The following is a 13,882-nucleotide window of genomic DNA, read 5'->3' as shown; positions in this document are numbered from 1 at the left end:
TATATATATTCTTATCGATCTAAAAGTTATGATTAAAAAATAATCTTTGGTGAATATACCATAAAATCAACTCTAAATTTGTACTTAAAAATTTAAATTTTAACTTATAACCAGAAATGAAAAAATGAGGATGTATGTGATCCGGCAATCTCAAACTGTGGGTTGCAAGTTTTGCAGCGACAAGAATGCACTTTTCTCCTTTTTTTGAACGGACAAGAATGAGCTTTTAATCGAGTGTTCAGATATCATTCTAGTTTTATCTGTAATATCTGGCAGTTGACAGTTCTTCAGCAAGAAGCCGAGCCGACCACAAGACCTAGACTCTGAACTCTCTGTATGCACATCCTTTTGATCGATCGTTTACTTAGAAATTTAACCCATAGCCAATTTGCAACCCCACTTGGGAGATGAAGCTGAAACACGCGTCCTGCTGATCGATTTGGCTAGGCTGAGCTAATACGTTCAGAACTTCAGATGGAGCTGTCCTGTCCTAATTAACCACCCAATTTGACAAAATTTCAAGCGTTTAATTAATTACGCACGACTTCAGTTCGAGCATATTTCCACGGCACAGTGTTGAATCCACTGACGACGTCCCTTTTAAGTCTTATAATTAACTGGGAGCTCGAGAAGATCAGTGACATCATGTATCAGCAGGACCGTTTGAAGTTTCTTAATTAGTGACATCATGTACCACGAACAGTTTGAAGTTTCTCGTTAATTAACTGTACGCTCGAGAAGATCAGAAGACCATGTACCAGCACCAGGACGGTTTGAAGCTGAAGGAGCAGGTCAACTGACGAGTGGAGATGCCTGCTCGTTTTCAGTAACTCAAAACGACCTGTCTTTTTGTTTATGATTATACTTGTAAGTCAAATTTTAATTTTAAATTTAAAGTTTTTTTACCTAATTTATTTTTCAGCTTTAACGATAAGAGTACGTATATAAAAATTTTATTTATAAATTGGATTCAGCATAGTCGGAAATGGATTGATTACGCGGCCAAATACGGCGCCCTATGAAGGAGGGAACACAAACTACCCGGAAACTGATTCTGATTGCACCGTCAAAATCAAATCAAAGCAGTAAAATTTTCGACTGGTTGACGATTCACGCGCGAGGGATTTGGTCAGGCAATAGCCATGACGGCATGAGCCCTAATTTGACCTGCCGCGGTGCAAGTGGAACCACCGTTTTGAACACGAGAAACTTTTGCGTGTTCCTACGGTTTGCTCGTGAAATTCTCCGTCTAAATTCTAGTACGGCTTTTTTGCAGCTGTGCCGCGTAGATGGACGGACAAGTGGATTGGCACGCTTTGTCGGGTGTGGAGGAGCAGCTGTGGTACGTAGAGCGGTTGGTTTGCTGCACAATATCGCAGCAATAGCAAGTGGCAACGGAATGATAGAATTTTCAACGGGGTGTACAACATTGCACCCAGTGAAGTTGCTGACAGGGTATTTCGGTTTTCATGCCACCTCAAACAAACAATAGAGGTAACATACTATCTCTAAACATTCTAAAAGATATTTTTTTAATAGTCTAGCTCTTAGCAAATAACTCATAGTACAAATGATCCTATAATTCATTCACACTTGACATTAAAACATGTGCAACAGATATTAAGAGTAGTTTTGCATAAATTTATCAATTGATAAATGTATATAATTTATATATATATATGTCTAGATTAATTAGCATCCATATTAATCTAGCCAATGCTAGAAAGTCTTACATTGGGAAATGGAGGAAGTAATTTTTATCTATTTTCTATTAAAAAATTATATAGCTTTGGTACTGTAAAGCAAAAATATTAAGTCGGTTCCCAATCGATTTGTAGTTGGTTCCCAATTCTAAATTCCGAATAAACCCTAAACAAGCCCTGCGTTGGAAGCTCGCATGTAAATGGGATGGGCCAAAGGTATACACGAACATATTCCAAAGACGGCCCTTCATCGGGGAAACGGGGCGATCGAGGCCGTCCGATTTGGCGCGGAGAAACCCGACGATCCGCATCGCCCGCCTCACCGCAATCCCTTCGTCACCCACTGACAGGTTCGCCCCACACGAGAGGATGGCCCACACGTCAGTGATACAGGTTCGTTCCGCGGGGCCCACCTCATTTGGCCCCACTCCCTTCCTCGCGCTCTCCTCTCTCTCTCTTTCTCCGATCCACCCAACGAACCAAGCGCCCGCCGGCCTCATCGCGCGCCGCCCCTCCACCGCCCGTCTCCAATGCCACCGCCGCGGCAGCCGCCGCCGTCGCCGTCGCCGTCGCACTCGTAGGGGCAGGGGGGCATCCCGCCGGCGATGGGCAACAACTGCGTCGGCCCCAGCGCCGCCGGCCGCCAGGGCTTCTTCGCCAACGTCTCCCTCTGGCGCCCCGCGAGGCCCGCCGACGCGGCTCCCCCCGCCCTCCCGCCACCCTCCTCCGCGCCGTCCGAACAGGCCCCCGAGCCCGTCACCATCCCGCCTTCCGAGCACTCCTCCCACCACTCGTCTCGCTCCGCCGACCCGCCGACCCCCAGCGCGGGGGAGTCGCAGGCGCCACCGGCGAAGAAGCCCGCGCCCAAGGTCAAGCGCGTCCAGAGTGCCGGACTCCTCGCCGATTCCGTCCTCAAGCGCGACGTCAACACCGCCCGCCTCAAGGATCTATACACGATCGGGAAGAAGCTAGGGCAGGGCCAGTTCGGCACCACCTACCTCTGCGTCGAGAAGGCGACCGGTCGGGAGTTCGCCTGCAAGTCCATCGCCAAGAGGAAGCTGCTCACGCAGGAGGACGTCGAGGACGTGCGCCGTGAGATCCAGATCATGCACCACCTCGCGGGCCACGCCAACGTCGTGTCCATCGTCGGCGCCTACGAGGACGCCGTCGCGGTGCAGCTCGTCATGGAGCTCTGCGCCGGCGGGGAGTTGTTCGACAGGATCATCCAGAGGGGGCATTACTCCGAGAAGGCCGCGGCGCAGCTGGCGCGGGTGATCGTCGGCGTCATCGAGGCGTGCCACTCTCTCGGCGTGATGCACAGGGACCTCAAACCGGAGAATTTCCTGTTCATCGACCAGAAGGAGGACTCACCTCTCAAGGCCATCGATTTCGGCCTCTCCATCTTCTTCAGGCCAGGTATGGCGCCCTCCGTTCTGGGCTCTTTACAATGCAATTTTGTGCAATTGTAGTATTGTTTCTTATGATAATGTGAGTGTTTGTGGTGATTGTAATTTTCAAAATGGAGGACTGTATATGTGACGATAGCATTGCAATGGTGCTATGATTCGTCCAATCAGAATCAGGTCACCCTTTACTGCAATGCTTGCAAAAAAATTCTAGTTTTTTACATTTAGATGTCTATGTGGGATTAGTTCCTTTTCCTCGCTTAAATCATATTGTATATCCCATCCCACAGATTTAGCTACGGTCTCAATGCTAAATACTAAACAATCTGGTGCCAATTATATCTTAATGATTATTGACGTTGATTAAGATCGTATACCATTATTCAGAAACTTAGGTGGCAGCTAATGGTCATGGCCATGTGTATATCCATGTTTTTTACTAAGATAAATTTGACTGATATAAGTGAAGCTGAAAGTTTAGCTAGGTCCTGGCTGGTGTTTATTTACACTTGGATATTTAAGGTTAAATTTCTGCACAGTTCTATGTGAACAAAAACTCCTAGCAATGTAAAATGAGCAATTTTATCATTCTTAAGAAGGTATCAGGAGGTACCATTATTTTCTATGTAAAATTTAATATCTTTTAATATATAATAATATATACTAAAAGGTATCAAATTTTACATAGAAATTAGTAGTACCTCATGATACCTCTTTAAGAATAGAAAAATGCTCATGTAAAATATGCAGCAGGGCAAGTCTACGTGCTGGCCTAAACCGACAATCTTAAAGTAGCTAAGTAGCTATAGGTGGTGATCACTTTTTTTTGAGGAAAAATGCAAAACGACATATTTACAAATAAAAAATAATTTATGAATAAAAATTTTACATATATGTTCTTAACGATCTAAAAACAAAGGCTGAAAAATAAAATACGATAAAAAACCCAAAACTAACTCTAAATTTAAGCTTATAAATTTAAATTTTGGCTTATAAGTATGAGGCTGGAATATAGACAAACCAAGCATGGGATTACTATGTGTTTGACTTCCTTTACGAGGCATGCAATTATAATTTCATCTTCTGATGTCATACCAATCGGAGTATTATCTTTTGCAGGCGAGACATTTACGGACGTTGTTGGAAGCCCGTACTATGTCGCACCTGAGGTTCTTCTAAAACACTATGGTCGTGAGGTTGACGTCTGGAGCGCTGGTGTAATAATTTACATCTTGTTGAGTGGGGTCCCTCCATTCTGGGATGGTGAGAGATCATATGCATTTTCAGTGAAATATCTTTGCCTTGAAATATCAGCAATATTCGTTCAATTGATTAGCTATTGGCTTCTCAAGCAGAAAGTGAACAAGGTATATTTGAACAAGTTTTGAAAGGTGATCTTGACTTTTCATCTGAGCCCTGGCCTAATATATCAGAGAGCGCAAAGGATTTGGTGAGAAAAATGCTTATTCGTGATCCAAAAAAGAGATTGACTGCCCATGAAGCACTATGTGAGTACTATGGAAGGATATTGCGAGTTCTAAATAATTTGTTGCTAGTTGCCTAGTTTAACCTTCAATCATATCTACCCACATTTTGCCAGGCCATCCTTGGGTCTGCGTTGATGGTGTTGCTCCTGACAAGCCTCTTGATTCTGCTGTCCTGAGTCGGTTAAAACAATTTTCTGCAATGAACAAACTAAAGAAAATGGCCCTTAGGGTGAGCAGGGATTTATTTTTCTAATCAGTGATATATAGGCTGTTTTCACGTTGATGGTTTAATATGAACTGGCATATGACTGCAGGTTATTGCTGAGAGTTTATCTGAAGAAGAAATTGCAGGGTTGAAAGAAATGTTCAAAATGCTAGACACTGACAACAGCGGTCATATTACATTGGACGAGCTAAAAACAGGCTTACAAAGAGTTGGTGCTAATTTGATGGACTCAGAAATTGATGCTCTAATGGAGGCAGTAAGTATTCTAAGATGGTTCTTGCTCCTCTGTTCGTCAGCTATACAGAAATTATTGTAAAAAAATGTGTTGTTCTGTAGTTGCATCTTGCGAATCTACGGTGACCATTACTTATACTGCTATTAACAAATTTACCATTTTTCTTTAATTTTTTTATTTTTACAAGTGCCCTCTACCCTTCTTTTATTGCTTGCAAAGTGTTGACCATGAAAGTACTGTCATACTTTTTTTTTACCACAAAAGTGAGCTTGCTTCATTTTAAAATTTGATTAGCATTTATGACGTATGGTATTTTCGTTAAGTGAAAATACCTTGAGGTGAGGAGGATTAACTGGCTGCCAAATGCGGGAGTTTGGAGATCAGGGTCACTTTACTTTCATGATGAGTAGCCACAGGACTTTTGGACCGTTTCTCAAAAAGCTCGTTTTCTTGAATATATCAGGCAGATATTGACAACAGCGGAACAATTGATTATGGAGAATTCATTGCTGCAACTTTGCATATAAACAAAGTAGAAAAGGAGGATAAGCTCTTTGCAGCTTTCTCATACTTTGATAAAGATGGCAGCGGTTACATTACCCAAGATGAGCTTCAAAAGGCATGTGAGGAGTTCGGTATAGGTGACACCCGTATTGAGGATATTATTGGAGACATTGATCAGGACAATGTGAGTAGAAAATGCTGAAATTTCATGAAAGGTTGACAAACAACAATGTTGTCTCATTCAACTATCATTTGTGCAGGATGGACGGATCGACTACAATGAGTTTGTTGCAATGATGCAGAAGGGAAATAATCCAATGGGTAAGATAGGTCAGCACAGTACCGGAAACTTTGGTCTCGGGGAAGCACTGAAACTTCGGTGAAAAGGTAACTGATGTTTTCCCTACTTCGTTTTTTTATCCTTTGACAATATTAGATATTCTCGCAGAAGTGTATGATTCTAGTTGCCTCGGGATCAAGATCATTTGTTTCAGTATATGATCACTCGTCATATGATAAAAATTGGCAACGAATACATTTTGGCCGACTTCTTGGTCGGCCCAGCCAAAAAATATTGGGCAACGAAATATTTATGATGGTTATGGTAATTGTGAATTTAAAATTAGAATATCCTCCATAGACTACCAGTTGCAGTAGCCCAAAACTTCAGAATTTGCGAAATAGGCATGAGAAAACTTTTGCACTTCTTCTAAACTAAAATGTTTGCAGTACTTCGGTAATGCAGTTTAAACTTGAAAGTAGCTCCTGACTTGGATCATGTTCTGTTTCTAAAGAAATGTTACCACAATCTGCTGGTAGAGGTAGAGCTTTGGTTATTCTCATTAGGATATCTGATTAAACCAGCTCATTAAGAGTACACTCATAGGTTGTTTTGATTTCTTTACAGGTTCTGTCAAGTGAAGTTGCCATTCAGAGAATGACTATAACCCAACATCAGAATATCCTCCAAAAGCCTGTTGCATATAGCCTGTTGAATATCCTCTCAAGCAACACTATCACATGCCGGAGCATCAAATTTCCTAGGCTTCAGTCTCACCAAGTATGGACCATCCTTGTAGCTCATCTTGGTTGGCAAAAGACGTCGTAGCTCGGTCTTCTCTGTATATGCATTTGTAGGTAGGGAAAGCACATGAGAGCAGGCGAGATTCGTTTCTTTGTGCTCCTTTTCCATCCTGAAGTCTGAAGGCCAGCGGCAGGAAGGCATCAGTATTCCTTGGTAGAATTCCAGTTTGTTACATTTGATTCATCTTGTTCAATTGGTTAGCAGTTTTAGCTGTTGTCATGCGTGTAAGAATAGGCTTGTACTATAGGTCTGACTAATGAAATGATTTTTCTGTTCATCTTGTTCGATCTTATGGTGTATGTAAGAAGAACGGAAACAGTCAAAATTAATTAATATCGATGATGACGATTGTTTCAAGTTTGATTGCCGGCTGCATCGTGTGCCGGCCGTTTACTGCAGCCGCTGACCGAAAGAAAAGTCAAACCGCATATTTGCAGACGCTAAACAATTTATGAATTCTTTTCCATATATATTCTTAGCGATCTAAAAGACAAAGCTGAAAAATAAACTTCGATAAAAAAAACCTTAAAATCAGCTTCAAAGTTAAGGCTGAAAATTTTAATATTGTCTTGTAGGCATAAGCACATGTGAAAAGATAGAGGTGTGAATGTTTCATGACATTGACATGCAAAACCGAGTACTTGAATAGTTATAACTACAATTGTGCAAAAGGAAGAAAATAACATAGTGATTATTTTCAGGATCATGCATGAAACTCAAAAGCATATGTCAAAAATAACAAATCGTTTTTTTTTAAAGTTAGTTCAAACTCAGAAGCATCGGTAAATAATTTATTTATATAAATGAAGGAAGATCAATAGATGCAATTGTGCAAAAGGAATAGAACAACGTAGTGGTTATTTTTAGGATCATTTATGAAACTCAAAGCATAGGTCAAAATCTACAAATCCAATTCAGTTTTTTTTTAATGTTTCAAATCAAAAGCACTACAACATAGTGATTATTTTCAGGATCATGTATGAACTCAAAAGAAGACCGAAAATAACAAATCCAATTAAGTTTGTACAAAAAAAATCAAACTCAATTGGTAGCCAATTAAAAAAAATTGTTAAAGGGCCCAACCGGGTTCGAACCGGTGACCTATTGATCTGCAGTCAATTGCTCTACCACTGAGCTATGGACCCTTTGTTGTCATTCGCAAATCACAACAATTTAAGTCTGAGTCCGGTCTCAATGATTTTACAAATTTGCCGACTTGACAAATACTCATCCATCCCAAAAGAACATATATTTTTCCAATCACCACGTATGTCAATATAAATGTAAATACTATAATATCCTTTAGTTTAACAAACTCTAATGTAAGTGTCTTTCACTTTGACATATCATAATGTATTTGTTTTCTTTTTTAAAAAAATCTATTGCTTTTATGTCCTACTTTACCAAACTCTAATATGTTAATAAATAAAAATAGAAAAATTAAAATTTGTATGGGATGAAAGGAGTACACCATATGCTGTGGCGATAGCTCTCTTCTATATCCCATGAATTGTAGGCGTGCTGCTATAAAAATATTTCATCCATTCTGAAATATAAACATTTTCTTATTTAAATTTTGAACAACGATATAGACATCCGTGCTCTAATATTAAATTATTTTAATGAATACATAATAATTAAATATTGAAAAAGGAATATAAGAAATTTAGAATTTAAAAATTAAGCATTAAAGTGACAAAAAAATCTTTTGATATATCCTTAATACTTTTCCCATGTTTGAAAGTATGAAAAGTTTTACACTGACTCTCATGCTTTCAATGATTTCAGAGCTAATCAATTGATTGGAAGCACATACACATAGACACATAGACAGTATAATATACACTTTTCTCATGCTATTGTTACATTTTTACAACGATTCTCACACTTTCAATGATTTCGGAGCTAATCAGTTGATTGAAAGCACATACACATAAACAATAGCATATACATATAAATTCCTAGCATATACACATATCATTAATACTTTTCTCATGCTTTCAATTAGAAAATCACATATACATAAACAATAGCGTATACACGATAAAACCACGATTACAACATAGTGAACCATGTTTGAAGAGACCTAGACCAGCGAAAAACCACCAACCCCACTAGAATCATGCCTCAATTAAATTAAGAAAAACAACTACTCCATATAAGTGCCACTTTAGGTACATGTGCCGTCTAATCGACTCAGGCCTTCGTTCGTTTGCTCGGCTTGATAAGCTAGATTTACAAGTCTTTCGTGTGCGCACGTCTCAAACTGCTAAACAATATATTTTTTATTCTTCTGTCAAACACGCACGTAATACATGAGGGAATGGGGAGGACGTGCATGGGATTTTTAAAATCTTTTATAAAAAAATTATTTTAAAAAACCATATTAACCTAATTTTTATATTTTAACTAATAATTAATTAATAATATGTTAATTCTCTGTTATATTTTTCACTCCGATTAGCGAGCTCCAACCAAGAACATGGGCTTAACCGAAAAAGTAAAACCCATAAACGCAAATTCTTGGTTAGGAGAACATCCAAGGGTCTTCTGGCTAGCTCCACAAGATAGTGGGCTAGCCAGCCTGATTTCAAAATCTAACTTCTATCTATCTATTTAATTAATTAATTAATATTACGTTATTTTCTAATATCCGAGTTTTCAAATTGTTGGTCACCATTTTTGCTCGACACCTGTACTTTGAGACGATCAGCAACGGAGGCGTCGCACATTTATCGCCCCTTACCGCAACGCGTTCCTCCCCCGGTCGACAGTTGACAGTGTCCTAGGGCCTGTTGGGAAGCTTCTCCGGCTGCAACTTTTTCCAAAAGCTACTTCTACAGGCTGTTCCAAATGATCCACAGAAAAATGAACTAGAATACAGAATCTGAAAAAGCTAGGTTTAGGAGCTTTTCCATATTCTCGTAAGCTGGCAACAGCTACTTCTCAGAATCTAAAATTTCTCAAACAGTCCTGTCACGCCTAATGATAATAATATCATCTCGGAACCCGAGGCGGCCGAAATGCGCGTCTCACTCCCAGGTGGGCCCCGGAACCGCGAGTGGGGCGGGCCCACGCCTCAGTGGGACATCTCGTTCGCATATACCCACCCCGCGCGCCCGTCGATTCTTGGCGACGCCCCCCTGGCCCTACCCCCGCAATAGCCTCGCTAGATAAGGGGGACCCACCTCCCCCCGGGCCCACCCGTCATTGGCGTGTGCGGGGGAGAGCGAGAGCGAGAGGGGGGATTTTTTTCCTTTTTCCCTTATTTTTTAAGAGAAAGCGCCTCCCCGACTCCGTCTCCTCCTCTCGTCCTCGTGGTCGTCGTCTCGCCTTCTTCGCCGCCGAGGCGGAGCAATTGCGCGGGGAGTTCGCTGATTAATTCCGGCCAAATCTTGAATTCCCCTTGATAAATCGGGATAAGGTAGCCTCGCAATCCATCTGTGTGCCCTCCCTGGATGTTTTTCCGGTGTTTTTTCTACGAGTTTTTCGTGCACTTTTGGTGGGATTGGGCCATTTTGGGTGTGGGGGCGTGGCGATTTCGCGACATTTCTGGCCGTTTTGGTATGTTTCGCAACGCGTATATTGGATTGTTGAGCAACAGATTCCTGTTTCGATCGTTGACTGGCTTGTTTTAGCTTAATCCGTGGTTTTTTGTTTCGCAGATACGTTTTTTTTTCTTTGGGCATCGGGCCTAGGAATCTTGCGCGGGAAGAGCTAATCGAATCGGTCGGATCGTTCGGAGATGGACGAGAAGGTGAAGATGGAGAGCAAGCTGTCCTCCGCGGCGGCGTTTGTGGAGGGAGGCGTGCAGGACGCCTGCGACGATGCCTGCAGCATCTGCCTCGAGGCCTTCTGCGACAACGACCCCTCCACGGTCTGCATCCGCCGACGCGAAATTTTTTTGATTCGATGTGCCCGTGATCGACTTGCTCATTGTCTATTGGTGTGGATACTGGCGTTTTGTATTGCAGGTGACAAGTTGCAAGCACGAGTACCATCTCCAGTGCATTCTTGAATGGTAGTGTTTCTTTGCTGGCCTAATCGAACGATATTGCTGTGTGCTATTTTTTTTCTTTTTCCTGTAATTCTGGGTGGAGTTGGCGTTGCATGACAATAAATATGAAATAATGTAAATTATGGCAATTGATTCATATATCTTGCTTAATGGGTTCTAAGGAATAGGCTGCTCTTGTTTCCTCGAAACAAATAATCCAAAGTTACCATGTCTAGTTTGCTTGTGTATAACAGTTATATATAATACAACTCCTGGGTTATTTGGTTCATTCTTGTATCTTCTTGTTTACCATCTAGATAAAGTAAGATAACTGCCCTGCTTTTAGTTGCGGGGTGACAAGATAAGTTGTGTTTCTCTGATAATTGTGCATTGCACATTCATGGTTCAACTTAACTGTTATGTTCTGGAAATTGCATCTTATTTTGCCAGAATTTCAAAATCTGTTAGTTCTAAGGTGATCATCTGCTTTATGTTATTTGCGTCTATGCTTTTTGTCATGCTGAAATGCTAGCTGTAAAATGGAGCAACCATATGATATCTGAGATGAACAATGGGATCTTACCATCCAGAAACAGATAATGTGTTTGGCATATCCCAATTCTCTTCAACCATGATCAACCACCTATGGAAGTTATAACGATCGCCTGCACTTCAACTAGTAAATAATCCTGCAGAAATTCTTCAGCATATGAAACTCATTAAGGAGCATATCATCCACAGACTCCTAATATTTCAGCAATTCCAGTCTCCCATCAGATGGGGCAGGGGTGTGCAAGGTTACTTCCGAGCTGCCCTGCTGAAAGATTTGCTTCATTTGTGTCAGCGGTCTAGAATGATAGCTTGCCGTAGTAGTTATGAGCATGTAGTTCTTCTGTAGTATATGCATTAAACTATTGTTGCCCTTTCAGCGACTTCTATGGATTGATTAGGATATATTATAATTTTTTTTACCAAACACAAGATGATGTTAATTCAATGTGAGCTTTCAGATACTACAGAATGTACCAAATAAATAATTTACGTATCGTCAATCTGAAATGCAGGCATTATATATCCTCGTGCTTCCTTTTTATGAATACACATGGTTATTAAAAAATATATAGTTGTTAAAATTGTAAAAAAACTATACTGTCCTCTGCATTTTTAATTTTTCATGTGTGCTTTTCACTGTGTAATATCTAGGTGCCAGAGAAGCTCTCAGTGTCCCATGTGTTGGCAACCTATCAGCATGAAGGATTCTATGAGGTGGAACTTGCATCCTGTGTATCTCCTTACTGAGCCAATGTCTCTGTTGGTAGTTCTCATTTTATATCCAAACTGTGCAGCCAAGAGCTACTTGAGGCCGTTGAGCAAGAGAGGAACATCCGAGCTAACCGTTCGAACACTGCTGCTATTTTTCACCATCCAGTATTGGGTGATTTTGAGGTGCAGCATGCTATATGGTTACCATTTTATGATCTTTGCAATGATGTCCTTTTGCACCCTGGACTAGGCTTAGTGCATTTCTATTGATGTATCAATTTCTGATTTCAGGTTCCTGTAGGAGCTGATGACACTGAACTTGAGGAGCGCATTATACAGCACTTGGCTGCTGCTGCTGCAATGCGTAGGTCACACAGACATGGTAGAAGAGATGGCCATCGTAGCCGGTCTGGAGCTCATAGCCGCCCACAAATTGTGGTATTTTCAAGGAATGAGGGTATTCCTGGTGGCTCCGTGCATCCAGGTTCAGGCCAAGATGGAGATCATGAACAATCTCCGGGTTTAGGTTCTGCTCGTCCTTTTGCTGCTCTTGCTGCTACAGACCAAGGACATCTGAGTGGTGGTTCACAGCTATTTGTGGGTCATTCTGACCAGGGTTCTTCCAATCCATCTCTGCATGATGAAAGAGCAATGAGCAGGTATTTCCTAGAACCTATGGTCCGATGGTACATGCTATTCCTATCCAGGGGTTTACTCTCAAAATATGTTGATGTTAACCAGGACTTCTGAAAATCAATCTACATCTGTCAATCAAGATACAGCAGGACCATCTGATCTGCAGTCATTCTCTGACACACTGAGATCTCGTCTACAGTCAGCTTCGACTAAGTAATCTCTAACTCCTGGAAACACCTTACAAATTGCACATATGCATTCGTGTCTTATTTGTTACAATGCCAGGTACAAAGATTCTATAACAAAGAGCACACGGGGATGGAAAGAAAGGTGGTTTTCTCGGAGTAACACTATATCAGGCCTTGGCACTGAAGTAAGGAGGGAGGTCAATGCTGGGCTTGCTGCGGTATCTCGCATGATGGAACGGCTAGAAACAAAGGATGGCACTGGACCATCTGCTGTTCCTACAGCTAGTGCTAGTTCTCCTTCAGATGCCAATAATCAAAGGATAGGATCCCCCAACCATGCTGCTGTTGTAAATGATACTTCTCCCACGACTTGTGCGTCAGGATCTGGGTCTCAATGACCCACTGCATGTTTGTTGAAGAATCGATACAACTTTGAAGACAGGTATGTGCTCTTCTTGTACACTAGAATGCTTTAAAATTCAGAAGTTTAAGATTTTGTGGTTGCAAAAAGTATCACTCATCCCAAGATGAGCTATTTCCTTACCAAGAGACTCACGTCTCACGCATCTGTAGATGCTCTATGTAATGGCATTACACCTGAAGAAGACAGCCTTATAAAGGATTTAAATTCTCTAACAGCTGCGAAATTCATTTTCAACAGGCCCTGAGAGACGCCATCAGTTTGGAGCCACCTGAGATCCAGCGATGCTTCATGATCTTTGCTTAGGTCTGTGTGCTTCAGAAGTTCGCTGAAGCTCTTGCGTCCAGATCACGGGGCATCAGGCTTGTGCTTCCACCCGATGAACCTTTTACATTTTTTTACCTTGTCTAATATTTGCGAGGCTATTATAAAATGGTATCGCTGTAAATTGCAACAGAAGGAATGTCGGTTGTGAAATTCTTGTTGATATCCCTATAAATCTAGTGCACCAATGGGGCGATGATGATGAGTCATCGAACCGGATTTTTAGCTATGAACCTGTCGATCTGTTGTGCCTCAACCTGTGAATAATCAAATTGCACCCTCATTAGCTCTAAACCGGTCCTAATTGGGTGTGTACGTTTGTTCTGGAGGCCGGGTTTAGTCCCGGTCCCAAAATTGGGGCATCTCCATAATTAGCAGGTACTTTTGCTTTTGACTATGCTTATCAGC

At 41.4% G+C, this 13,882-nt stretch overlaps 2 protein-coding genes and 1 non-coding gene across 4 annotated transcripts; 2 read left to right on the top strand and 1 right to left on the bottom strand.

Moving 5' to 3' along the window:
* Positions 1-2,308: 2,308 nt before the first annotated feature.
* On the top strand, positions 2,309-7,006 carry LOC102715197 (calcium-dependent protein kinase 11). Its single transcript, XM_015834747.2, has 8 exons — positions 2,309-3,119; positions 4,229-4,372; positions 4,465-4,617; positions 4,710-4,825; positions 4,911-5,078; positions 5,521-5,745; positions 5,822-5,948; positions 6,469-7,006. Exons 1-7 carry the CDS (start codon positions 2,309-2,311, stop codon positions 5,942-5,944), a joined length of 1,740 nt encoding a protein of 579 aa, XP_015690233.2. The 3' UTR covers positions 5,945-5,948; positions 6,469-7,006.
* Positions 7,007-7,718: 712 nt separating this feature from the next.
* TRNAC-GCA lies at positions 7,719-7,790 on the bottom strand. The gene has a single exon. It is a non-coding gene; the product is annotated as a tRNA-Cys (tRNA).
* A 2,074-nt stretch (positions 7,791-9,864) lies between these two features.
* Positions 9,865-13,703, top strand: LOC102704228 (E3 ubiquitin-protein ligase RHF2A-like). Of its 2 annotated transcripts, none has more exons than XM_006650641.3 (9): positions 9,865-10,069; positions 10,311-10,522; positions 10,620-10,666; positions 11,846-11,908; positions 11,989-12,088; positions 12,197-12,564; positions 12,647-12,754; positions 12,827-13,171; positions 13,391-13,703. In XM_006650641.3, the coding sequence occupies exons 2-8, from the start codon at positions 10,391-10,393 to the stop codon at positions 13,125-13,127; spliced, it is 1,119 nt and encodes a 372-aa protein (XP_006650704.1). In that variant the 5' UTR covers positions 9,865-10,069; positions 10,311-10,390; the 3' UTR covers positions 13,128-13,171; positions 13,391-13,703. The 2 variants fall into 2 exon arrangements, with proteins under 2 accessions (XP_006650704.1, XP_006650703.1); XM_006650640.3 differs by having other exon boundaries at positions 9,865-10,209.
* The last annotated feature ends 179 nt before the right edge of the window (positions 13,704-13,882 follow it).

This window comes from Oryza brachyantha, chromosome 3 (assembly GCF_000231095.2).
Source record: "Oryza brachyantha chromosome 3, ObraRS2, whole genome shotgun sequence".
Lineage (NCBI taxonomy): Eukaryota > Viridiplantae > Streptophyta > Magnoliopsida > Poales > Poaceae > Oryza > Oryza brachyantha.
This window is presented reverse-complemented; position numbering and strand designations above follow the sequence as displayed.